The following is a 27,527-nucleotide window of genomic DNA, read 5'->3' on the forward strand; positions in this document are numbered from 1 at the left end:
CTCTTGTTTTCCCTTGTTCCTCCCTTTTCTTGAGGAACTTGTCTTGGCGCCTTAATGGTGATTTGTTCAAGAGATCACCAACTCTCCTTGCTCTTTCTTGACTGAAATTTTTGATGCCTTTTATTGAATAATATCAGCTCCATAAATAGGAGATTACAAGAGGTAAGTCCTACTTTTAGGAAGACTCCTTACTAATTTATATTACTGAATAGATAAGATAAGAACACTGAATAGATTAGACCCCCTACTAATCCCTACTACTGAAACAGATAAGATAGGAATACTGAACAGATAAGACTCCCTACTAATCCTACTACTGAAAACAGATAAGATAAGAATACTGAATAGATAAGACTCCCTACTAATCCTACTACTGAAAACAGATAAGATAAGAATGCTGAATAGATAAGATAGAAGTTTATCTAGCTGGAATTAGATGAGATGAGAACTGAGAACACCCAATTACTGCTGCTGCCGGCGGCGATACTTCTTCCCAATAAACGCGTCCACATCATTACTCCCCTCCTGGACTAAGAGTTTGTCCTCAAGCTCGAAACCGGGATAGGTGTCTTAAAACACAGTCAAAGGAATCCAAGATAGATGGAATGATTTTTCCCTCCTGGATCGGGTTCCAATGAAGGGGGTTCATCCTCATCTTCCTCTTGTTCCACCAGGAGGCAGAAAAGTCTCGTGCACTTGTGCCCTGTTGAGTAAAGTTCATCACAATTAAAACACTGTCCCCTCGCCCTGCGTTCTGTCGTCTCAGCCTTGGACAAGTGCTTAATAGGGGGTGCAACAATGCTGCTCCCCACACTGGATGCCGATCTGGAAATGTTGCTCGTTTGTGGTTTCTGTTCTTGGGTGGCTACAGAAGAAGGGGCCATTACGGGTGTTTTTGGCGGTGCCCATGATGTTGGCGGCCACCTTGTATTGAAGGTTCTGCGGCTGAGTTGCAGCTTGCGTTCGAAGGCGCGAGCTAGATTCATGGCTGTAACCAGGTTGGGGGAATCGCATCTCCACATCCACCCTCAAGGGTTCTGCTAACCCTACGGTGAACATGTCTACCTGCTTGTCCGGTCTACCGATGCTGCTCTGACAAGGAGGGTTTGGAACTGGTGCTGGTATTCAGCTACCGTTCCTATCTGTTTGAGGTTGACCAGTTCAACTAATGGGTTGCTTGTTAATGGGGGCCCAAACCTGAGAAGGCAGTAAGATTTGAATTGGGTCCAACTGACCCCGGGTTCCTCCTGTTCCAATCGATAAAACTAGAGCTGCGCTTCCTTCGTCAAGTGGAATGCAACTAGGCTAACCTTGTCTTTGTTCTCTGTCTGTTGGTTGCGAAAGAACTGCTCACATCGGTAAAGCCACCCCAAAGGGCCTCTAGTGCTGTTGTAAGAAGGGAACTCCAGTCTGCTGTACTTGGAGACGAGCGCGGTTACCGGGGCGACGACTTGCTGTTCGCCGGAGAATTCTGTCAAGTCTGGTTGGCGGCTGTTTGTGGTTGCAGCCCCTTCTGTATTCCTTTCCTTGTTAGAGAAATACAACTCCATCAAGCGCCGTAACTCTCGGACATCGTCTTTGATTTTGCGTACCTTCGTGCTGTTCTCCACGAGCCTGTGCTCCAGTTCGTGGACCCTGGACTTAAACTGCTCCAGATCGCCCATGACGTTTGGCTCTGATACCAAGTTGTTAAGGGCCCGCGAATAGGATCTCGTCACGGGACGTTCCACGGGGAAAACCTCCTATTTTCCCTTGTTCCTCCCTTTTCTTGAGGAACCTATCTTGGCTCCTTAATGGTGATTTGTTCAAGAGATCACCAACTCTCCTTGCTCTTTCTTGACTGAAATTTTCGATACCTTTTATTGAATAATATCAGCTCCTTAAATAGGAGATTACAAGAGGTAAGAGTCCTACTTTTAGGAAGACTCCTTACTAATCTATACTACTGAATAGATAAGATAAGAACATTGAATAGATAAGATTCCCTACTAATCCCTACTACTGAAACAGATAAGATAAGAATACTGAAAAGATAAGACTCCCTACTAATCCTACTACAGAAAACAAATAAGATAGGAATACTGAATAGATAAGACTCCCTACTAATCCTACTACTGAGAACAGATAAGATAAGAATGCAGAATAGATAAGATAGAATTTTATCTAGCTGGAATTAGATAAGATGAGAACTGAGAACACCCAATTACTGCTGCTACCGGCGGCGATACTTCTTCCCAATAAACGCGTACACATCATTACTCCCCTCTTGGACTAAGAGCTTCTCCTCAAGCTCGAAACCGGGATAGGTGTCTTGAAACACAGTCAAAGGAATCCAGGATAGATGGAATGATTTTGCCCTCTTGGATCAGGTTCCAATGAAGGGGGTTCATCCTCATCTTCCTCTTGTTCCACCAGGAGGCAGAAAAGTCTCGTGCACTTGTGCCCTGTTGAGTAAAGTTCATCACAATTAAAACACTGTCCCCTCGCCCTACGTTCTGCCGTCTCAGCCTTGGACAAGTGCTTAATAGGGGGTGCAACAATGCTGCTCCCCACACTGGATGCCGATCTGGAGTTGTTGCTCGTTTGTGGTTTCTGTTCTTGGGTGGCTACAGAAGAAGGGGCCATTCTGGGTGTTTTCGGGGGTGCCCATGATGTTGGTGGCCGCCCTGTATTGAAGGTTTCGTGGCTGAGTTGCAGCTTGCGTTCGGAGGCACGAGCTAGATTCATGGCTGTAACCAGGTTGGGGGGATGTCGCATCTCCACATCCACCCTCAAGGGTTCTACTAACCCTGCGGTGAACATGTCTATCTGCTGGTCTGGTCGTACCGATGCTGCTCTGACAAGGAGGGTTTGGAACTGGCGCTGGTATTCATGAAGGGATAGGATATCCATCACATGGACTCCCAAAGATTGCGGAATAAGGGGGCGAATTTCAAAAATTCTCTCCCTTCAACTGGGAATTGAATTCCCTATTTAGAAAATCATATTTTCAAGGATCATTCTCGAACCATAAACTGAACCAGATCTGAACCAAAAGTAGGGAGGGATAATACTTGATACAGAGAAGCAGTATCTCCCAATGGAGGTGTTCACGCCCATGGAAGGATCCAAAATCTGCTCCCACTGAAGATGGCGCAGTGTAGGGTGGAGCAGAATCAGCAGTGTTCTTCCAAAAGAACTCGACCCTTCGCAAGAATCAACTGGATGGCTTGTGAATACAACTCTGGTATCAAGATCAAATCTTGATTTCTTCCAAGAACTGGAGATCAAACTGCTGGAGGTTGCGGTTGCAGGAAGGAGGCGGCAAGAGAGTATTTGTAGGGTGCAGAAATCTCTCTTCTTGTGATCTCAGCTCTGAAGACAAGAGAGGACCTCTCCCATTATGATCACACACTGCCCGACAAGAGAGGACCTCTCCCTCGGCTGCAAGGAACAGTGTTGCACTCTCTCTTGTATGGATCCCGGGAATTAAAACCTTTTGCAAATCATTTTGAAACCATAATTTATATACTTTTAGATTTCATATAAAATATATTTTGCAAAACAAATCTCAACGATTGAAATCGGTTGCCGGCAGTCTTGGTGTCCATCAGTGAGAGTGCATCCCCGATCATTACCTTTGTCCGACAAAGGGGCTGATCTTGTCACTATGATCACCCACTTAGATGAATTATCAGATTGTCCCAACTACCCAGGTTTTGATCCCCTGTAAGGATCTCACTGATTGGTATATCAAAGACAGCCCAATCCGACACCTAGTGCAGTATCATAATCGAGTCTAGGGGTAGGGTGTAACTTTCCAGTTTTGCCCATCAATCTCCAAGGTCTAGGGAAATACTAGAAATCTGGTCGAGTTTAAAGATTCAATTAATCCTACACTATAAGTGCCTAGGGTCTCACCCCGGCAGCTGAGACAAGCCACCCCAACCGACTTGGTGGCACCACAGTGTTAGCCTTGTCAGGATAGGTCTCCCTAGACCGACCCACTAGCTGTGAACATTTTAAACTAACACGAGTCTCATTAAGTGTCCAGTTTAAGGGGATTACACAGAAACATATCAAGAGAACATGAATCAAATATGCACTTTTATTCATTTACAATAAACTCATAAAGTACATCATCTTGATTGAAGCTAAGGGCATTCAAAATTGTCTAACAATTCAGCCCCTGTTTCCGTCTGTTTGAGGTTGACCAGTTCACCTAATGGGTTGCTTGTTAATGGGGGCCCATGAAGGGTTGAGAGATCCATCACATGGACGCCCAAAGATTGCGGAATAAGGGGCGAATTTAAAAAATTTTTCTCTCTCTTCAACTGGGAATCACATTCCCTATTTAGAAAATCATATTTTCAAGGATAAATCTTGAACCGTAAACTGAACTAGATCTGAACCAAAAGGAATGGGAGAGAATGATACCTGATACGGAGAAGCAATATCTCCCAACGAAGGTGTTCACGCCCAAGGAAGGATCCAAAGACTGCTCCCACTGAAAATGGCGCAGTGCAGGATGGAGTAGAATCAGCAGTGTTCTTCCCCAAGAACTCTGTCCTTCGCAAGAAACAGCAGGATGGAACGTGAGCACAGCTCCCTTTTCAATCCTTTCTCAAAGAATTGATGTCAAGATCCAATCTTGACTTCTCCCACAGCTGGACATCGAACTGGCAAACAGGGCGGCAAGAGCAGGGAGGCGGCAAGAGAGTATTCGTAGGGTGCAGAATTCTCTCTTCTTGATTTCAGCACTAAAGAGGATCTGATGTGTTTCTTGGTCTCTCTCAAGGCTGTCGCCCCCTCCTTCCTTTTGTTAACTTGAAAAGATCAGCTCCTAATCCCATTAGGAGGTGCTTATCCAAATCATATTTGGATCAGCTTTCTCTTCTAATGATAAGGATAAACCCTTATCTTATCTGCAGATTAGATTAGCTTTATCCTAATCTTATTAGGAGGTTTCTAGATCTGAATCACATTCAGATCTGGACTCTCTGAGTGGATAGGATTAAGACGCTATCCTAACTGCTAATCCATCTCAGAATTCGCCCCTTTAATTAACTAAATTAATAGCCCAGTTCGAAATGGGCTTTAGGCCCATTAAGCTTATGTGCTCACTTAACCTTCCTAATTGCTGCCCAGTTGGGCTTCCTTGTATGGCGTGGGACCCAAGCATTGATCTACACATCAGCCACATGGGTTCGGCCCAGCCTTTGTTACAAGGCCTGGTCGAATACATTGTTAAGACAGTGCACCCCCTGAAACCCATCAAATTGGCTCTATGGGCCCAACACTTACCCTAAGTGGTCCCTGGGCCATGCCACCTTGTAACACCCAGGGACTGTGGGCAGATGCAAGATTAGCCCATCAGGTATTATCCTCAATGGTCTTACACTTAACCTCTCAGACCATAATGATCATACACTGCCCGACAAGAGAGGACCTCTCCCTCGGCTGCAAGGAACAGTGTTGCACTCTCCACTTATATGGATCCCGAGAATTAAAACCTTTTGCAAACATTTTAGAAACCATAATATATATACTTTTATATCTCATATAAAATATATTTTGCAAAACAAATTTCAACGGTTGAAATCGGTTGCCGGCAGTCTTGGTTTCCAACAGTGAGAGTGCATCCCCGATCATTACCTTTGTTCGACAAAGGGGCTGATCCTGTCACTATGATCACCCACTCAGATGAATTCTCGGATTGTCCCAACATACCCAGGTTTTGACCCCCGCTAAGGATCTCACTGATTGGTACATCAAAGACAACCCGATCCGACACCTAGTGCAGTATCATAATCGAGTCTAGGGGTCGGGTGTAACTTTCCAGTTTTTCCCATCAATCTCCAAGGTCCAGGGCAATACTGGAAATCTGGTCCAGTTCAAAGATTTAATTAATCCCACACTGTATGTGCCTAGGGTCTCACCCCGGTAGCTGAGACAAGCCACCCCAACCGACTTGGTGGCACCACAGTGTCAGCCTTGTCAGGTTAGGTCTCCCCAGACCGACCCACTGGCTGTGAACATTCTAAACTAACATGAGTCTCAATAAGTGTCCAGTTTAAGGGTAATACACAGAAACATACCAAGGGAACATGAATCAAATATGTACTTTTATTCATTTACAATAAACTCATAAAGTACATCAATTTTGATTGAAGCTAAGGGCATACAAAACTGTCTAACAGCCCAAACCTGAGAAGGCAGTAAGATTTGAATTGGGTTCAACCAAGCCCAGGTTCCTCTTGTTCCAATCGATGAGCTGCGCCTCCTCCATCAAGTGGAATTCAGCTAGGCTAACCTTGTCTCCGTCCTCCCTCTGCTGGTTGCGAAACAACTGCTCGCATCGGTAAAGCCACCCCAAAGGGTCTCCATTGCTGTTGTAAGAAGGGAACTCCAGTCTGCTGTACTTGGGAATGACCGCGGCTATCGGGTTGGCGACCTGCTCTTCGCTGGACAATTCTGTCAAGTCTGGTCGGCGGTTGTTTGTGGTTGCAACCTCTTCTGGATTCCTTTCCTTGTTAGAGAAATACAACTCCATCAAGTGCCGTAACTCTCGGACATCGTCTTTGATTTCGCGTACCTCCGTATTGTTCTCCACGAGCCTGTGCTCCAGTTCGTGGACCCCAGACTTAAATTGCTCCAGATCCTACTGTATGTCTAGTAGTAAATTTCCAACTAAACTAGAAATCCTAATAGACTAGGAGACAAAATAGAATGGAGAGGAATATAAACCTTCTCCAATTTGGCTATGACTAGTCAAACTAGATGAGAGTCCTAGTCAAATTAGAGATTCTCCTTTCCATTCAAATTTCCAACTTTCCATATTTCTCTCCCTCTTAAATTTGGAAGTCTCTCTATCTTTGTATGGTTTGGGTCTCACAAAAATCCCAATGCAAACTAATTAAAAAAATCACTCTAATAAAAGTGTAACCTACCTTTAGGTTGAATTTACATTGTCCAACACCCAAGTGGTGTTGGGCCTAGAATTCGGCTTGGTTAAAGTCACACATCAACATTTGGTTCTCGGCCACCCTGTGTTAGGAACCTGCCTAACTCAAGGCTCTTCTAGGGAGCCAACCTCCTGAATTCGTTGGAAGGAGAGAGAGAAAGAGATAGAGAGAGGGAGATTAATGCCGAAAGAATTCCTGTCTTACTTCTCTTTGTGCTTTACTGCTTATACTTTTTACAATCTTTGATTTCTTTTTGTTACAACTGTTGCAAGTGGACGATTAGTTGTGTTGACGTGGCCTCCTCTTGTATAACTGATTTACTACTTTCTGTTGGTCTGTTCCAGTAGTCTTTACAATCCCCTCCTCCTTTAGAGCGACCTTGCCCTCAAGGTCTAATGTGGGAAAGTTTGATTGCAGATCTAAGTAGGATTCCCAGGTTGCATCCTCTTCTGGGAGTTTAGACCAAACAAATAATGCTTCTGGTATGAATCTTCCACCCCAGCGCACCCATCTGAAATCAATGATGTGGGCTGGCTCTGTCTGCACTTGTCCTTTATCTAAAAATGTGGGAAGGGTCGCACTTGTAATGACTCTTGGCTTCGACCCTTTCTTCGGTAAGGAGATATGGAATACAAGGTGCAGTTTCGATGTTGTCGGAAAGTCTAGCTTGTAGGCCACTGACCCTATTTTCTCAAGGATATTAAATGGTCCAAAATAGCGCGGGCTGAGTTTGTTCCACTATTGGCTTGCAACTGAATTCTGCCTGAAAGGTTGTAATTTGATAAACACCCAATCACCGACTTCATATTGGACATTCTTGTGATGTTTATCATAGGTGTGCTTCATCCATTGCTGTGCCTATAGGAGATGATGTCTCAGCTCCTTTAACACCTCATCTTGTTGCGTCAGCTGTTCTTCTAAGGCCGCTACTGTGGTGGTCCCTTTTTCATAAGGAAGTAGAGGGGGAGGGTCCCAACTATATAGAGCTCTGAAGGGTGTCATCCCAGTGGCGCTATGGAAAGTGGTGTTATACCACCATTCAGCCCAGTGGATCCACTTCACCCATTGTCTTGGTCGATCCTCCGCGAAGCATCTTAGATATGTTTCGAGACTCTTGTTAACCGCCTCTGTCTATCCATCAGATTGGGGGTGGTAGCTAGTTGACTTGAAGAGTTTAACCCTGTGCAGGCGAAAAAGCTCAGCCCAGAAACGACTCAAAAAAATAGGGTCCCTGTCTGATACAATTGAGCTGGGGAGCCCGTGTAGGTGCACAATTTCCTGGAGAAATAATTCAACAACTGTGACTGCTGTAAATGGGTGTGATAGAGGTGGGAAATGACTGTATTTTGTCAATCTATCCACTACCACAAGGATAATTGTTTTGTCGGCTGAAACAGGCAATCCTATGATGAAATCCATTGATATATCATCCCAGACTTGGGTTGGTATTGGGAGTGGTTGCAAGAGGCCTGCTGGTGTTGTAGTGGCCAACTTATTTTGTTGGCATACTGCACCCCCGACTAAGAAGTTCTGGGTAGATGTACGCATGCCTTTCGAATGGAATTGTGTGGCAATGCGTTTTTGTGTTCGTAGGATGCCGAAGTGGCCACCTGTGGGTGAGGCATGGAATATGATAGATCTTTTTAAGGCAAGAAAATAGCCTATAATTTTATTTGATTTCAACTCATACCTGGTTCTGTACAACCCCAGGTTTAAATACAAAAGCCATTCAACAATTTTTCCTAAACTCAAGGCCTCAACGTCTAGTGCTTCCTTAAGTTTAGCAACTCCCTATCCTATACTTTAGCAACATTCCTAGCCTATTCAACAGCAACTAATGCAACTATTGTGAGATATTTCCTCACTTATTTGACTACTTCTTATGCACCAACAGCTAACAAATATGCATATGCCACATGTCCTGCAAGTCATGCAACGTAATCTCGATATTGTGGGTTCTTGACATGGGTCCTTGCTGACCTTCTCAATGTATCATTACCCTCCCCTTGAAGTGGAACCTTGTCCTCAAGGTTTAGATTAATGAATTGGTTCTTCAACTGCTGAGTATTTTCCCATGTCGCATCTTCCCTTGGAAGATTCTTCCATTGCACCAAGCTTTCCTCTGCTCAGCCAGACCTTTTTGAACCCAACATGTATCCAGGATAGCCTCGGGTACCACCACTACATCACCATCATCATTCATTGGTGGCAATTTAGAACCAACAGAGTTGTCATCTCCCACATATTTCTTGAGCATTGAGACGTGGAAAACAGGATGGATACAGGCATCCTCCAACAACTTAAGCTTGTATGCAACTCTACCAATCTTCTCTTCCACTCAATACGACCCGAAATACTTGCTGGCTAACTTTTGATGGGCTCTTTTATAAGCAGTGTGCTGACGATATGGCTGAAGCTGAAGCAATACCAAATCACCCTCTTGATAATTGACTTCCCTTCTCTTTGAATCCGCCATTTGCTTCATTTGATTAACAACAACATGCAAGTGAGACTTTAGTTGCTTGAGGATGTTGTCTCTTGTCTCCAAAGCCTTGTCTACCTCATTAATAGGTGATGTGCCAATTGAGTAATATGGAATTGCCAGTGGAGTCCTCCCATAGAGTGCTTGGAAGGGAGTCATTCCAATTGAGCTATGGTAAGTAGTGTTGTACCAAAATTCGGCCCAAGGCAGGTAAGTGCTCCATCTTTTCTACTGCCGGGATACAAAGCAACGCAAATACTGCTCCAAACATCGGTTGACCACTTTGGATTGTCCATCCGTTTGGGGATGGTAAGACGTACTCATATGTAGCTTGGTCCCTGACAACTTGAAGAATTCACGCCAAAAATGGCTAACAAAGATGGAATCTCTATCATTGATAATAAATTTTGGCATCCTGTGAAGTTTAACCACTCCTACAAAATCTATCGGCAACCGTTTTAGTCGTATATGGGTGGGATAGAGGCAAGAAATGAGCAAACTTACTCAAGCGATCTACAATGACCATGATTGTGCTTTTCCCTTGTGAAAGTGGAAGCCCTTCCACGAAGTCCATGGTAATGTCGTCCCACACTTGACAAGGAACGGGCAATAGTTGCATGAGTCCGGCTGGGGAGAGGGTTTCTGACTTATTTTTCTGGCACATTGCACAAGCGGTGACATACTTTTGAATCGATTGGTGCATGGATGGCCAATAGAATTGCTGCGCCAAGCGTTTGTACGTTCGCAGTACTCCATAGGGGGTGTCGTGGAATTCATGGAGAAGTTTTGGTATGATTGGAGAGTCCAATGGAATAACTACCTTGTTCTTATAACAAATCAGCCCGTTGCGCCACATGTATGGAGCTCTAGGTTTGATTGTAGCTTGCTGGCTGATCTGCACCATGTAAGGGTGCTGTTGTGTTTCTCTTTTAATCTCGTCCCATAGAGAGGCATGGGAAGTATATAAAGTGTGTAAGCTAGGACTCTCTAACCTTCTTGACAAAGCATCTGCGGCTGAATTTTCTTTCCCCGACTTGTATGAGATCTCGTAGTCATATCCTAGCAACTTGGACACCCATTTTTGTTTTTCCGGCATGGTGGTGCATTGCTCAATCAAATACTTAAGGCTTCGTTGGTCTGTTTGGATATAGAATTTGCGTCCGAGAAGATATGGCCGCCATGTTTTGATTGCTTGTACGATGGCTAGCATTTACTTAGCATAAATGGACCAAGCTTGCTTTGCAACTCCTAAGGCTCGACTCATATAGGCTATGGGCTTCCCTTGTTGGCTTAGGACTGCTCCAATGCCTTCCCTTGACGCATCCATCTCTATGACAAATGGTTCATCGAAATTAGGCATGGCAAAGGTTGGGGTCGACGACATGGCTTGTTTTAAAGCTTCAAATGCATCTTTGGCTTCCTTGCCCCATGTGAATTGGCCTTTCTTAAGTAGATTAGTGAGAGGTCGGGCTATAATTCCGTAGTTTTGCACGAACTTTCGGTAGTAACCAGTAAGGCCTAAGAAACCATGCAATTTAGACATAATAGTAGGTTCAGGCCATTCAATCATAGCTCTCACCTTTCCAAGGTCCACTTTCACCCCTTGTATAGAGACAATGTGACCCAAATATTCGATCTCCTGTTGTCCAAAGGCCCACTTGCGAAGTTTACTATAGAATTGATGGTGTCTCAATACTTCGAAAACCTTTCGAACATGCTCAAGATGTGTTACCCAATCCGAACTATAAATGAAAATGTCATCAAAGAAAACAAGCACAAATTTTCTTAAGAATGTCCGAAAAATTGAATTCATAAGAGATTGAAAAGTTGAGGGGGCATTACACAGTCTGAAGGGCATGACCAAATATTCATAATGGCCACTGTGTGTGCGGAAAGCCGTCTTGTGAGTGTCACCAGGGTGGACTCGCACTTGGTGATAACCGGATACCAGATCAAGCTTAGTAAAATAAGCTGCTCCATATAGCTCGTCTAGCATGTCTACCACAGTTGGGGTTGGGAATCTGTCCTTGATAGTGATGGCATTAAGGGCCCTGTAATCTGTGTAGAATCGCCACGTCCCATCTTTTTTCTTTACCAACAAGACAGGCGAAGAAAAGGGGTTGGTGCTATTCTTGATTATTCCCATGTTGAGCATGTCTTGTACTTGTTTCTCTATCTCGGCCTTTTGAAAACGAGCATACCGATTGGGCCGTACATTAAACGGCTCGGTCCCTTCCTTGAGGTTGATTCGGTGGTGAATTTCTCGTGAAGGAGGTAGCTGCTTTGGTTCCTGGCACAAATCTTCAAATTTTTGCAGTAGTGGTTGCATCTCTATAGGAATTCCCTCATCTGCAGTCATCTGCAAACAAATAGCAAATAAAGAATTCCCTTGCTTCACTTCTTTTGATATGGTTTTGAGTTCGGCAGGTTGGATCGGCTTATGATCAATTCCTTCTAGGCGATGGTGACGTCCTTCCCACATGAAATCCTTTGTCATTCTTTTCCAGTCACACATAACCGTGCCTAATTGTTCGAGCCAATAGACCCATGTTGAGCATGTCTCGTACTTGTTTCTCTATCTCAGCCTTTTGAAAATGAGCATACCGATAGGGCCGTACATTAAACGGCTCGGTCCCTTCCTTTAGGTTGATTCGGTGGTCGATTTCTCGTGAAGGAGGTAGCCGCTTTGGTTCCTGGCACAAATCTTCAAATTCTTGCAATAGTGGTTGCATCTCTATAGGAATTCCCTCATCTGCAGTCATCTGCAAACAAACAGCAAATAAAGAATTCCCTTGCTTCACTTCTTTTGATATGGTTCTGAGTTCGGCAGGTTGGGTCGGCTTATGATCAATTCCTTCTAGGCGATGGTGACGTCCTTCCCACGTGAAATCCATTGTCATTCTTTTCCATTCACACATAACCGTGCCTAATTGTTCGAGCCAATGGACCCCTAGCACCGTATCCAATCCGATTAGTGGTAAGGAATAAAGAGTTAAGGTGAATGGGATACCTTGTAGCCACAATCTAACATTCTCGAACCTCCCCTGACATTTGAGGGGTGCACCATTGGCCACCTTCACATTAAAAGGTTCGGTTGGGATTGTTGGAAGTTGCAATAGCTCCGCAACTCTGTCATTAATAAAATTGTGTCGACCCACTATCAATGAGCACAACTAGCTCGTGGGAGCTGATGCTATCCATAATTCTCATGGTGTGAGCAGTGGACCATCCCGTGAGAGCATGAAGCGAAATTTTGAGGCCTTCTTGTACCTCCTCATCCTCCTCTAGGTTTCCTTCTAACAGCAACAACTGTGGACCCTTACACTTGTGTCCAGGAACGAATTTCTCATCACAGTTGAAGCTGAGTCCTTGTGCACGTCGTCTTTGCGTCTCTTCCCATGATATTCGCTTCATTGATGAGGCTGGCTTAGGGTTGGTAGAAGTCGAACTCACCACAACGGCAACAGGAAGCCTAGTCACCTTCTTTTGTCGGCTTAATTGATCATCCTTTATCCTGGCTAGGCTAATGGCTTCTTTAAGGGTCTGGCTTAAACATTCTAATCCCATCAGCAATTTCCATCTTGAGGCCGCCCATAAACATACCTACAAGTGCTTTTTGAGTCCAACCACGAACCCTATTTCCCAATCTTTCAAATTGTCGTTGGTAATCCCGCTAAGAACCTGTCTGTCGAATCTTGGATAAAGATTCATCGAAATCTTTGCAATTTGTTTGTCCAAATCGCGACCACAGCTCTACAAAGACGTCCCACGTAACTTCTTTTCCTTCCTCTTGGTAAGCTCGATACAACCACTGCCACCATTGAGCTGCTTCCTTTTCAAGATGGAAGGAGGCCAATGGCGCTTTCTGTAGCTCTGTAGTGCCCGCAAACTTGGGAAATTCCAGCCTTGCGAGTTTTGAAGAAAACATGGGGCGGTCTCCTCCTGCGTGCTCACGACCTCGATCACTTGATGAATATCCACTTCGCTCAGAAACTTGGTTGGACTTGGGTTCCGGTTGTATCACGGCAGCTTCAGTGAGATTGCTGATCGCAGCCTCTAGTCGCTGCAACTTCTCACCAAATCTCAGCTCCAAACGGGTGAAGCTTTCCTGCAAACTTCCAACACTTGACTCCAGACTCTCTATTCGCTCCTTATGGGTTCCCAATGTAAACCTGGCTCTGATACCAAGCTGATAGATCTTCTTTTTTAAGGCAAGAAAATAACTTGTAATTTTATTTGATTTCAACTCATACGTGGTTCTGTACAACCTCAGGTTTAAATACAAAAGCCATTCAACAAATTTTCCTAAACTCAAGGCCTCAACGTCTAGTGCTTCCTTAAGTTTAGCAACTCCCTATCCTATACTTTAGCAACATTCCTAGCCTATTCAGTAGCAACTAACGCAACTATTGTGAGATATTTCCTCACTTATTTGACTACTTCTTATGCACCAACATCTAACAAATATGCATATGCCACACGTCCTGCAAGTCATGCAACATAATCTCGATATCGTGGGTTCTTGACATGGGTCCTTGCTGACCTTCTCAACGTATCAGAATAATTCCAGGAGCTTCTTGAGGTGAGCAGAATCTATCAGAATTTCCAGGCGTCCTTTGAAGAAGAGTAGATCATTCTTAATGGTGTATTCGGGGTGCGGTGAGGGATTTTGCCAATACTTGGGCCTTCAACTGCTGTAACTCCCTATGGGATTGGGCTTCTTTTCGAAGTAGGTCCAGGAGTGGAGAAGTTGGGAAAGATACTAGTAACTGAAATGATTGTGGGTGCCGTGAGAGGGCGTCAGCTGCCCGGTTAGTACCCCTTGCTTTGTACTCAATTATGTAGTCGTACCCCAGTAGCTTGGATATCCATCGTTGTTGTTCCGGGGATAGGACTGATTGATCCAATAAGAACTTCAAACTTTGATGGTTTGTCCGAATTATGAACCGTCTACCGAGCAAGTAGGATCGCCAACGTTGGATTGCCAAGACCACTGCTATTAATTCTCGTTCATAAACTGATTTGGCCCACTTTTGTGATGTTAAGGCCTTGCTGAATAAGGCTAGTGGGCGCCCCTCTTGCATGAGAACAGCCCCAACACCTTGACTGGAGGCATCACATTTAATGATGAAGTCTTTTGTGAAATCAGGCAATGCTAATGTTGGAGGGCTCGCAATTGCCTGTCTCAACTGCTCAAAAGCTTATTGGGCCTGAGTTGACCAGTGAAAAGCATCTTGTTTCAGCAATTGGGTCAACGGGGTAGTTATTAGGCCGTAGTTTTTGATGAAGCGGCGGTAGTACCCAGTCAAGCCCAAGAAGGCCCTCAACTCTTTCACACTCTTGGGTTGTAGCCAGCCCATTATACTGGAGATTTTGTCTGGGTCAGTCGCTACAGTTTCGTTCTCTACAACATGTCCCAAGTAGTGAACTTGGTTTTGTCCAAAGGAGCACTTGGACTCTTTAGCGAATAACTAGTGGGCCTCAAGTGTTGCAAGGGTGCCCCGTAGATGATTCAGATGTTCCTCCCAATTGTGGCTATAGACCAATATGTAATCAAAGAAAACAAGGATGAACTTACGTAAATATGGCCGGAATATGTCGTTCATTAATGCTTGAAATGTGGCTGGAGCATTGGTCCACCCAAATGGCATGACCAGGAACTCATAGTGGCCATCATGCATCCTGAAAGCCGTTTTGTGAACATCTTCCCTATGTACCCTTATTTGATGATACCCAACTTGTAAAACTAATTTTGAGAATATGGTGGCCTGACTGAGTTCATCAAGCAGCTTGTCAATGACCAGTATTGGATCGGTCTTTAATGGTGATATTGTTAAGGGCTCTGTAATCAATACAAAATCGCCACGTCCCATCCTTTTTGTTGACTAATAATACCGGTGAAGAAAATGGGTTGTGACTGGGCTGTATTATCCCTTGCTTAAGCATATCTTGAACTTGCTTCTCGATTTCAATTTTTTTAATGTAAGGGTATTGTTAAGGTCTTACATTGGTTGGGGCAGCTCTCGGCATGAGGAGGATGCGGTGGTCATGCTCTCGGCATGGTGGAAGTTCTTGGGGTTCTTCAAACACGCTGCCATATTGCTAAAGGAGTTGTTGTAGGCAGTTTTGGAAGTCTCTAGGCCCATTTGGGCTGCTGTTAGCTAAAGATGGGCTGATCCAATTTGAGTCCATGTGCATGAATATGGGCTGATCCGGATCTCCTATTTGCTTTGTTAATGTTGCAAGACTGATGGGCCTTGGACCCTAGCATGTTTGCTTTGTTAAGTGAGGTCGGCTTCCTCTTCAACATCTATTTGGAGGAGAAATGCTTGTTGTTTCTTGCACCGATGGCTCGGCTCGAATTTCTCTTCGCAGTTGTAACAGAGTCGTTTGTATCTGTGGGCTTGCATCTCTGCCCAGGTCAGCCATTTGATAGGAACCAATGGGCCTGGGCCCAATATTCCTTCCTCCTTGTTTGGTGTTGTTGTCCTGGTTCCTGGACCCCATGGCTGTTGCACCTTTCTTGCTCGAGCGAACTTATCCTCATACAATCTTGCTAGTGCTGCTGCATTTATGACCGAAGTGGGCTGCATCGCCTTCACGTCCAGTCGTAGTTCTTCTTTCAGGTCACCGACGAAGCTTCCCACCAGCGCCTTCTCCGTCCACCCTTGGACTCTCACGGCAAGCTTTTCGAACTCCATCTGGTAATCTTTAATTGATCCTACCTGCCGTAGCTTTGCCAAACTCTCATCATGATCTTCGAACCTAGACGATCCAAAACGGGATAGTCATGGCATCAGTGAAGTCTGCCCAAGTTTGACGAGGGTGCCCCCATTGGTACCATTGAAACTAGAGGATAGCTTCCCCTTTAAGATGCGCAGAAGCCAGAGCTACCCTGTCTTGCCCAGGTGTCTCATGGTAATCGAAGTACTGTTCGGCTCTAAGAATCCAGGGAGTTGGGTTGCCGCCTGAGAAGATGGGGAAATCCATTTTGGCTGCTCTCGTTGCCGCCAGCCCTGTTCTGCGGTTGTTTTCATTGCTGCGCTCTTCTTGGCTTCCTCTGTCGTTGTTCGTTGCCCCCTGCTCCAGCCGATTGAGGAGAGCAGCTTCATTTCTTTGAGATCTGAAGACATTCGATGGATCTCTACCTCCATCTGATCCACTCGGGTGTCTACTAACGTGTTTCTTGTGTTGATCATGCTGGCTCTGATACCAACTTGTTAGGGACGTGCCTAACTCAGGGCTCTTCGAGGGAGCCAACCTCCTGTTGGAGAGAGAGAGAGAGAGATGCCGAAAGGATTCCTGTCTTATTTCTCTTTGTGCTTCACTATTTATACTGTTTACAATCTTTGATTTCTTTCTGTTACAGCTGTTGCAAGTGGACGATTAGTTGTGCTGACATGGCCTCCTCTTGAAAAACTGATTAACTGCTTTCTGTTGATCTGTTCCAGTAGTCTTTACACCCTATGAGCCCAAGACTATTAATTTGGACTGTCCATTAGGCTTTTGAGCCTAATCAGGCACTTGCAAACAATCTCTCAACCAGTAACATCAAGAAATTACTGACCCTATTACAAAGTGCAGTGCCACAATTTGCTCAAAATGGATCTTGGAATAAAAATCATTTTCCAACCCTTTGTCAAAATAAATTATTTATTAATATAAATACATTTTAAAAAAATCGATTTCAAGAACATTTGAAATCCACTGCTGGCATTTTTAGGCTCCACCAAAGAGAGTGTAAACTGGGATATCCTCTTTGTTTGACAAAGTGGTTGGTCCTATCATGGTGATCTCACTCAAGTACCTTCCCAATCTGCTCCAACATACCCAGATTTTTTACTCCAAAAGAACCACTCAAGTTGGCATATCAAAAGCGAACTAGTCTGACACTTTAGTATAGTCTCATTATTAAGTTAGGAGATTAAATTTAACTTTCCAGATTTATCTACCATTCACCAAGGTCCAGGCTTAAACTGGAAATGGTTCTTTCTGGTGTTTCTTAAAAACCCACTCCTTGTACCTTAGGTCCAACCCAAGCAGTTGAGACAGACAATGTACAGCTTAGGGGTATTCACAGAAACATACGAAAATGCACATGAAATAATAAATGAACTGAATTTATTCATTAATAAATGTCAGTGTGCATCAAACTGTTGGAGCTGAGGGCATACATTATCTAACACTATCAAAATTTAGCTTGACAAATCCCTCCATTGGATTCTCCCACCTCCAAATTGTCTTATTCTATGTCGTCAAATGAACCTCCTTGAAAGTTCCCAAAGATTTGATCCAAAACACTTCAAATTTTCACACATTCAGAAACTGCCTTGCATTTTCTCTTTTGTTCCTTGAAAATTCTTGCTCTTATTTTTTCTGTACAGTCCATGCTGTGGCAGCTCTCACACCTCCACATTTCTCTTCCCCTTCTCTCTCTGTCTCATTGTTCTACGAGATAATAGTTCTATCACACTAGCCTGTTGAACCTATCTGCATCCAAAACAAAGAAAGAAACCTTTCCCAAATACGAACAACAAATGAACAAGATTAGTAAGTGCTAGTCAGTTTCATCACAAGTAATGCAAAGAAGACACCAATTAGGAAAAATACACCAAAAAGGTATGCTCCTTTGTAAAACATCCATTGTGCTAATGCATCCATGCCTTTTTGACAGGAAAAAAACTGAGCAGGGGGAGAAAAGAGAGGTAAAAACTTAAAGAAAGAGGCAAAAGAAAGAAATACAAAGATTAGGCAACCAAACCTGACTGTCCTGTTTTCAAGAATCAAGAAATACCTTTTCCAAGACAGCCAACAAGTTCATGACGTTAGGCAGCTCAAAGTCACAAATTCCCCTTCTGAAACGCCTTTTAGTGATTAAGTAATTAAGAAGGTTGCGTGCTTCTTAGTGGTTGAATGTTAAGTTGGGTTAATTATTGCACCCTCAAGTATTTTATTATTTAATTATTTTATCCAGTAAAAGGCAAAGGAATAGGTCATTCAGTTCTTATTATTTTATCCCTTGGATTGCATTCCAAGGGAACATGGTTTGAGTTTCATGTTTACATTATTAGGCATGCTCAAGTGTACTTGCTTGTTTTTTTTTTTTTTTTTTTTTTTTTCTTTTCTAAGTAATGAAATTTAAAAAGGGGGAAGAGGTAAACTCTAGCAAACAGAATATGAGGCTTTTCGGTGAATAATTCATGATTTCATCAATTTAATTTTTTTGACTACTTTATACTTTTCCTTTTTAAGTTCATGAAGACATTAATTTGCGCTCTTATATGTTAAACAGGAGCTTGACCCACCTCCATGGCTACACAGAATGCGTGAAATAGGATACCCGCCAGGATATCTAGGTAATTGGATCTAATTGACTTCAGGTTCACAAGTTAATCCAATGTTACATATTCAATACATATTCTGTTGCAACGACTACCGATGCATCGATTTTTTTTTAATCTTTCAAGGAAGTTTGTTCTACATGTAAGGAATTCATATTCTGCCTCATTTAAGTTTAATTTTCCCCCTCCATTTAAATGTGGGCTTCATCTTCTAATTTCTGCTGCCTTTTTAATGTGTTCATATCTCCATCTCTACCTTCATCCCCTGCTCTCTCACCGTAGATGGTTGCTTTTAGCTTAAGATTATTTCATTACTTAACAATTTGCTTGTTTGTCCTTTGCCTTGAGAATTTTTTATTTTTTGGAGTGTGTTGAGAAACTTGCACAATATTTAGTAATGCTTTTATATCATTGCTATTCTACATTCTTAGATCCAGATGAGGAGGATATGCCTTCAGGGATTATAATATACACTGATGAGGAAAGGAAGAAAGAACAAGAGGATGGAGAAATCCTTGAAACAGAAAACATGGAGCTGAACGTACCAATCCCTGGGAAAAAGATGACGGTAGAGTTTCCAGGAATAAATGCACCAATCCCTGAGGATGCAGATCAAAGTCGTTGGATGTCTTCACGGGAGACTAGTTTTGATTCATCTGGGAGCCGACTCCATCACAGGTTAAACCGCTCCTCAGAAGTCAACGATGAGGGGTACTACCATGATCGAAGATGGTCCAGGGACTACAGAGATGATGCTCCCCCTGGATCTGATCCTGCAGACAGCCCATCCATGTCTGGTTACACACGGAGGTATAGTGGTTACGATCCCCTTTACACAACTGAATCTCACAGTCCAAGAAGTAATGTTCCAGTACCAAGGAGTCCGAGTCTTGGTAGGCCTCTATCTGATAGGGGGAGGAGGAGCCCTTTGGTCCATGATGGTTCCCCTGGTCAGAGTCCCTATAGTTCTGTATCTTACCCTTCTCCTAATGCACGGCAGTCGCCACAGAATTACAGTTATTCCAGCTTCGAAAATTGGGCCTATGAGAGCCAACACAGCTCAGGTTCTTTCTCATCATCATATAGGAAGGACAGGCATGAACGTCATCATCATCATCATGGTAGGAGGTAAATGGGCGTAAAAATGTTATTTCTGCTTGAACTCCAAGATTAATTGCATGTGTAACTTGTGTGAAATTTCCTCAGCTTTTATAATTGTTGTTGACCAGCTTTTACAAAAAATCAGTTCCCCTCCGTGATATCTAAATTCATGCAGAAATCTGCTTTCTCAAGGAATTTTTGTTTGTTTTTAGTTGGGGAGAAGGAACCTATGTTGTATTTGACTTTCGTTATTTTTGCAATTTACAAAAGAAAACATGCCTGTCATTGTTGTGGACCAGATTTTATAATTGTTGTGACGAAAACCTCTGGCCGACCACGTTCAACAGCGTGGGCCATTTGGCAATGCATCGGCATATAGTTTCCGAGAACGCATGGAGTTTCCCATGTACTGTACCTTTCTTTCTATATTGGACTACTGATACGAGCCCATATCGGCCTATACGAGTAGATTATGTACTAATAAACATCAAGGTTCAAAATATCGATATGCCCGATATGCCGATAGGGGCATATAGGGCGAATCAACACCTTTTTTTTAATATTTTTTTTTCGAAACTAGTTCAGGAGGGCCGGTTTAGAGTTCCACCCCCTGAACCAGTCAGACCCCTGATACACCCACTGTAGGGGCGTATCGGAGAGGTCTCGGAACAATACGTATCGTCCGATACGGGTTGATATGTGTCGGTATTTTGAACTTTGGTATCTTTAAGATAAAACTATTTATAATTCATGGACAGTTTCTGAATAGTTAGTTAAGTGGGTAGTTTTTTGACTATTATAAGTGGGTAGTTTTTATGAGTAAAGAACATATATGCCATTTTTATGGCCATTGTATGTTTAGCTAAGAGGGATAGAAAACGTCTAATGAAAATTCCAGAAAGGGCATTTGTAGTATAATTATAATCTCTCTCTAATAATTCTTTGTTTTGAGAGAAGCCATAAGTGGCAGAATTCATTAAAAATATGCTCTGAATTCAAGACATTACAATCAGCATCAGCCAGAAAAGTCCAAGAAATTGACAATAAATGGAGAAATAAATTCAGATTATCGACCAATCTGCTGAAAAAAAGATACCAATCCTGAGCACCGGCAGAGAGCTTATGAGACTATAAAACACCAAAACGAAGGGTCAAGCTTCTCAGAGATAAACTCGACAAGAAACTCCACAACAATGTGTCCCAACAACTAAACCAACATGGGGTTTGGAGAGAATTGATTGTTAAACTCAAACCCATCTATTGGCAATCAACATTCAACTTCAAATCTGGTGGAAGGGGGGAAAGGAGATTGTAACAAACTGTTCTTCCAAAACTGGATGAAATCCACAACTTAAAAAGACAGGTGGCTTACCGTTCCAGATCAGGATACTTGTATTACAATCTTAAAAAAACTCCTAGAAAAGCCATAACATCCACATTCTAAATAGTTGGCGGAATCCCAAAAGTTTTGTCCACACGGTCATATCTCTTGCAACGACCATTAATGCATGAAATCCATGTCCGAGATGGAAGGAATAGTGGTGTAACTCGCGCCTACACACATGGATCTATATATTGATTGATCACAAAATTAAAATGCCAAAAACGTCGGAAACAACATACTTGCCGGAAACCGTGAGACCATGGCCGCCGGAAACTGGATATCCAGACAATACAATACGGAAAAATACATCTGTAGTTCCATCTTCACAGATGCTGACAAACCTCCAAATCTAAATCCCTTCCTGCGGACCCAAAACATCCAAAAGAACGGGACAAAAACCAACATTGATCCCATCCATTTCAAATGCAGGCAAGAATTCGGTGCCATGAACTAGGAAATTGCCAACACCAGAAACCACCCCCAAGATTAAATCACCGCACCATCCAGAACAGCGCCAAAAAACATCTCCAATTAATCCATGGTGACCCCTATCCAAATGGTGAGCATCCGTCGAACTCCTGACTACACCCACAACCTTTGGCATTATGCTGAGATAAACTTCTATTACCTCACCCACAAAGCCAACACCTCCCACTGGAAATACCTTTTGGACGAGAGGTTTGAACGCCAATCGCATTGATGCCCAAACTGAGAGGAAGCCTCAAAATGTAGAACCGCATCCATGCTCAACCCCTACCATTTCAATCTTTCTCTAACAAACCCTATTAACAAGAATAGGAGAAAAAGATCTCACTGATGAAGGGAGATTTGGCATGACCTAGTAAGAAGAGGTCACGTGGATGCGATCTGCTCGAAGGATGACAACTCAGCAAAAAGAATCAGTCAACAAAAGTTAGAGCTCGGGTATTTGGTTACCTCGGCCCAAAACCACCTCGGCATAGAGTCATCTTGGCATAAAGGTACCTCGACACCCAATTTAGTTTGGGGCCAAAGAGCCAAAGTGCCGATTCGGGGCCAAAGAACCGAAGCGCCACGAAATCGACTCTGGAAGCTTCCCCAACGGACTTTGAATTTCCTGGGATCATGACATCTAATAACAGAGCTCATCCTCACTCCGCCCGAATCAGAGGAAAGTAATAAACCTTATCAACTAGTGCATTGCTCTCCTTCAAAAACGGAACGGATATTATCTATGCAGCCCGGAGATCCCGAAGTCTATTTGTAAGATTCACAACTATTCCACTGCACCGAACCTCAAGGCGAAGGTACGTGCGATTGTTTGCTCACTAGCACTCTAGCACTCAAGTATTTAGCTCGCATCCATAATACAATATTGATTTAAGCATCGGAGCGACCTCGCCGGGTTTGCCACCTCGGGTTCTCTGATCCTTTATCTTGTAGTTTAGTCTAGCTCGCCACGCGACTAGGGTCCATGTCATCTTCTAGCTAGGAGTATCTACATTGCGCACAATCAATTGGCACCATCTGTGGGAACCGATCAATAGGTCATCCCAATCTAAGTTGCAGTTCTAGCTTTCAATATATCTCAATGGATTCTTCTAGCTGTTAGACAGTTTTGTATGCCCATAGCTTCAATCTGATTTGATGTACTTTTGACATTTAGTGTAAATAAATAAAGTGCATGTTTGATTCATGTTGTATGGTATGATTCTGTGTATGACCCTAAAACTAGACACTTAATGAGACTCGTGTTAGTTTTAAATGTTCACATCCATTGGATAAGTCTGGGAGATTTATTCAGCCAAGACTGATACTGTAGTGCCACCAAGTGTTGGGATGGCCTGTCTCGACCACCAGGGTAAGACCCAAGGCACATGCAGTGTGAGATTGCTCGAATTCATGAACCGGACCAGATTTCCAGTATTGCCCTGGGCCTTAGAGATAGATGGGCAAAACTAGAAAGTTACACCTGACCCCTAGACTCGATTATGATACTTCACTGGGTGTCGAATTGGACTGTCTTTAATATGCCAACCAGTGAGATCCTTAGTGGGGGTCAAAAACTGCTGAGTGGGTGATCATAGTGACAGGATCAGCCCCTTTGTCGGACAAAGGTAATGATCGGGATGCACTCTCTCTGATGGAAACCAAACTGTCGGCAGTTGATTTCAATCGTTGGAATTTTGTTTTGCAAAATTTATATAAGTGATATATATTTAAGTACGTCTTCAAAATGTTTGCAAATTAATTCCTAGGATCCATGTGAGTAGAGAGTGCAGCACTGTTCCTTGCAGATGAGGGAGAGGTCCTCTCTTGTCAGGCAATACTTGATCATTATGGGCTGAGAGGTTAAGTGTAAGGTCATTTAGGATAATACTTGATGGGCTAATCTTGCACCTGCCGACAGTCCCTGGGTTTTTATAAGATGGCTTGGCCCAGGGACCACTTAATGTAAGTGTTTTGCCTATAGGGTTCATATGATGGGCTTAGGGGTTCACTGGGCTTCTTAGTGAATTCGGCTAGGCCTTGTAATAAAGGTTGGGCCGAACCCATGTGACTGGTGTGTAGATCAATGCTTGGGTCTCATGCCATACAAAGAAGCCCAATTGGGTAGCAGATTGGAAACCAATTGAGCACTGATTATTAAATGGACCAAAAGCCCATTTCGAACTGGGCTGATATGATCACCCACTTAAGGGATGGATCTGAGATTATGGTTAGCAAAAGGATTGGGCCTTTAACCTAATCCACTCTAGGAGACCAAATTCAAATCAAATTTGAATATGGTAATCTCATGATAAGATCATGAGTTATCTAACCTAATCTGCAGATAGGATTAAGATCATCCCCTATCCAGATGCTAATTTGGATGGGGATAACTCCTAATTAGGAGATTTCTTAGTCAAGAAGAAAAGAGGAGAAACCCTAAGAGAGAAATAAAAGAATTCAAACCTAGGGTTTTGAGCAAGAAATCATCATGTGAATTGAGATAGGATCTCATACACACTCCAGAGAGAAGAGAAGCATTCTTCGCCATCTTCATCTCAGAAATTCTCCTCCAGCCGCCCCCATTCTCTGAAAAGATTCGATCTTTGAAGAAAAGGAATCAAGAAATCAGTTTTGGATATCAAAGAACTAAAAAGGTTCGATGCTCAGTGTTTCTAGAGGATTCTTTTGAAGGATCAAGTGTGTGGGACGCATGATGAGACTAAAAAGAACCTTATTTTTGTCCCCTAATTTTCATCTTTTTACATCACTTTAGCACTTAAATGAACTCATTACTCTTGTATTTCGATTCTGGGCAATAAAGAAGGCAATTGGAAGAAAACAGGGCAAATCGGGTGATTTTGCACAGTTTCGGCAACAGTCAGTAATTTGGGACTAACTCTCAATTCCAGACTCCGAATTGGACAACTCAAGAAGAATTAGAAAGATGAAAGGAAAGCCCACAACTTTTATTTTTTGGGTTTGACAGATTCGGCCCACATAAAGTACGAAAACGAGACCGAAGTCGGAGCAAGTTCGTAGCCAAGCCCATTTCACAACTTAAGCCCAACTTGTAGAAATACCTTGAATTCAAGAGTCAAGAGTCCAAATCTCGAATGTAATCTCCAAGGAGAGAGTCTTATCAGATCTAAAGTCTTGAATGTAATCCTAGAGAGATAAGAAGATCATTAGATAAGAGATAGGATATGATTAGTTCAAAGAAGATCAAGACTCTCTAAAGATAAGATGATCTCCTAAAAGGAGTTGGAAAACAACCCTCTCCTTTGGCTATATAAAGAGGGGGGTGAACTAGCTATAGCATCACTCACTCCCAGATCCAAGAGATCATCAAGAAGACTAAGGAGCTCAAGAAAGCAGTTTGGCTATGGAGAAGCAAAGCATGGAGATTGCGCAGATCATGAGCAACTAAGCTTCTTTTTCTAGTTCAAGGGGGGAGGTTCGATTGTGTCATTGTGAGGTTCTATAGTTAATTTATTTTCTTGCTTTTTAATTCAAGTATTCATTGATTCTTGAGCATATTTTTTTATTGGATGTTAATGTTAATTAGTCTGACAAATTGAATTAATGTTGATTTTCCTACTGCTATCCATGATTTCGGTGATCCGTAATTGTCACGAATAGTGGTACAAGTAGCAATTAGGTTAATATCTTTCTGGGTCAATTGTTCGTGACAAACTTTGACCAATGTATTGACATGGTTTAACGTACAAGGAATCAATGGAACAAGATTCAATAATTGCAGTTATCTCAATTATTGTTGTTTTAGTTTAATTGTTTTCACAAATCTTAATGCTATCACTGTTTAACATGGAACGCTATTGATGGAGGGTGATTTGGCCCGACCTCGCAGCACGGGTACACGTGGGCGTGACCTTGCTCAAACAGTGACTCAGCATGACAGCGCAATGAGTGTGAGCATAACTCAGACGGAAAGTCCCACCGACTTCCGCCTTACCCGCACCTCCTCCCCGGACTTAAGGCACTTCGGGGGGTCCCGAGTTCAGGGTGCCCCGACCCCTTTTAAGACCCGAGCTCCTCCCAATGGGCCTCGGGCCACTCTCAAGCAAGAACACACCGATCCTTCCCCGAACACATCGAGGCCCAGGCACCTCGGGTTAGCTAGCTCGGCACAACCGGCTAGAGGCGGCCTGTCACTCAAAGGATAGCTCGGCTCAGGGTAGTTTGGTATAACACAGGAGGGCTTCCTGCTCCACCGCCGTACCCAACAAATCTGTGGACAAAAGGCATGTTCCTCTCACCACGTCTGGCACCTTTAGAAAGGTGTCCCACACTTGACAGATACGTACCCTGCAAGGACGACCCCGTGCGTGCCACCTCAGCCTTGCCTATAATGGCTGTGGAAGACTGACTGTGGCGGTTATACTTGCCCTGTCAGAAGTTAGAGGGTCTGAAGCAACGGAATTCGGTTATAAGGGGCTTATTCTCAAGGAGCAAGGTATCTTCGAATCACCTGCGTAACCTGTACTCTTAGCCTTCGTTCTCCTTTTGCTTCTTGCACACAATACTAACTTAAGCATCAGAGCATTCCCGTCGGGAAACCCCCCGGGAGTTCTTCCTCTTTCCCCTCATCTCAAGTACCTCTCAGGAACCATGTGAGTGCCAGCTAGGAGTGACTAGATTGCGCTACATCATTTGCCGCCATTTGTGGGAAATGCTTCAAAAGGCCTTTCTCTCTAAACTTTCTCAGTTCTTTTCTTCCTCGAAACAATCCAATGCTCATGGCTTCCTCTAGCAACATCGGACGAAGCATGAAAATGGATAACTCCAAGGAACAACCCCAGCTTCCTACTGTCTATATCAGACAGTTCACCGTCCCCCTCTCAATAGACGGAATCCCCAGCTTGAATGTGCCTCTCATAGTAGCACCTGTCATCGCCCAACTCCCTGCTACAGTCGAAGTGACGTTCACCGAACCTTCGGTCGTGCCCCCAGCGGCCAGCTCAAACCAACTAGAGGACTTGATGTAGTGCATGCGAGCCATGCTGGCCCAAATGCAACAGTTCTAGCAACTTCAGCTCTATCAACAACACGTACTACACCAGGTCTCCCAGTATCAGTATCAGCAGCAGTTCCCCCAGCTGCCTCAACCTCAATTTCAGCAGTTGCAGTTCCCGCCTCGGCACCTAGCCTCGCAGCAAGCTAAGTCTCGCCGCCAGGACGAGTGCCCCTCTGGCCAAGGAGAGGTCCCCCAAAACCTCCCAAAAAACCAGCCCTCCCCCCGCAGTAGATGAGAGAGACCGGCTACCCCGATCTCACCGCAGGCGGACAGGTTGGGAGGACCCCAGCTCGCCAGGTCTATGTCACCTCGGCAGTCAAAGTTTGAAACCCCACTCCTTGAGAACCGATTTGAGGTCCTGGCAACAGACTCCAAGCAGGACCCCTCTATCCATAGCCATCACCAGCAGACAGGGCTACTTCTTGCACAAACCATTTCAGACAGCGCAGAGGTGAGCAGCACGAACGCCGAGCCCACCAAGAAGCAGAGACGCCGTCGCTGAGCTCATCGATCTGTCACCTGCGATTTGCCCGAGCTCATGGGCAAAGAAGAGGTAAGCTCGGCCAAAGTCAAAGCTCCCCTCCTCTCGGTTTCATCCCCCCTCTCTTCCGAACTCCAAGCAGTCCCAATGCCCAAAGACTTCAAGCTCCCCCCTCTTGACAAGTCTGACGGGTCATTTGACCCAAATGATCACATAGATGCCTTTTAGTTACAGGTGCACATGGCGTGAGCCAGTGAGTCGTGCATGTTCGTGGCCTTCTCCACTACT

The 27,527-nt window shown here is 43.8% G+C and overlaps 1 protein-coding gene across 1 annotated transcript in view; it reads left to right on the forward strand.

Moving 5' to 3' along the window:
• LOC148843900 (uncharacterized) overlaps window positions 1–20,153 on the forward strand; it is a 90,851-nt gene extending 70,698 nt beyond the window's left edge. The window contains exons 8-9 of the mRNA XM_088957160.1: window positions 18,719–18,782; window positions 19,199–20,153. Of these exons, the coding sequence (XP_088813286.1) occupies window positions 18,719–18,782; window positions 19,199–19,899 (765 nt within the window). The 3' untranslated portion in view covers window positions 19,900–20,153. The remainder of the gene's footprint in view (window positions 1–18,718; window positions 18,783–19,198) is intronic.
• Window positions 20,154–27,527: the final 7,374 nt, after the last annotated feature.

Source organism: Nelumbo lutea, chromosome 8 (genome assembly GCF_056320005.1).
Source record: "Nelumbo lutea isolate HS-2025 chromosome 8, American lotus-T2T, whole genome shotgun sequence".
Taxonomy (NCBI): domain Eukaryota; kingdom Viridiplantae; phylum Streptophyta; class Magnoliopsida; order Proteales; family Nelumbonaceae; genus Nelumbo; species Nelumbo lutea.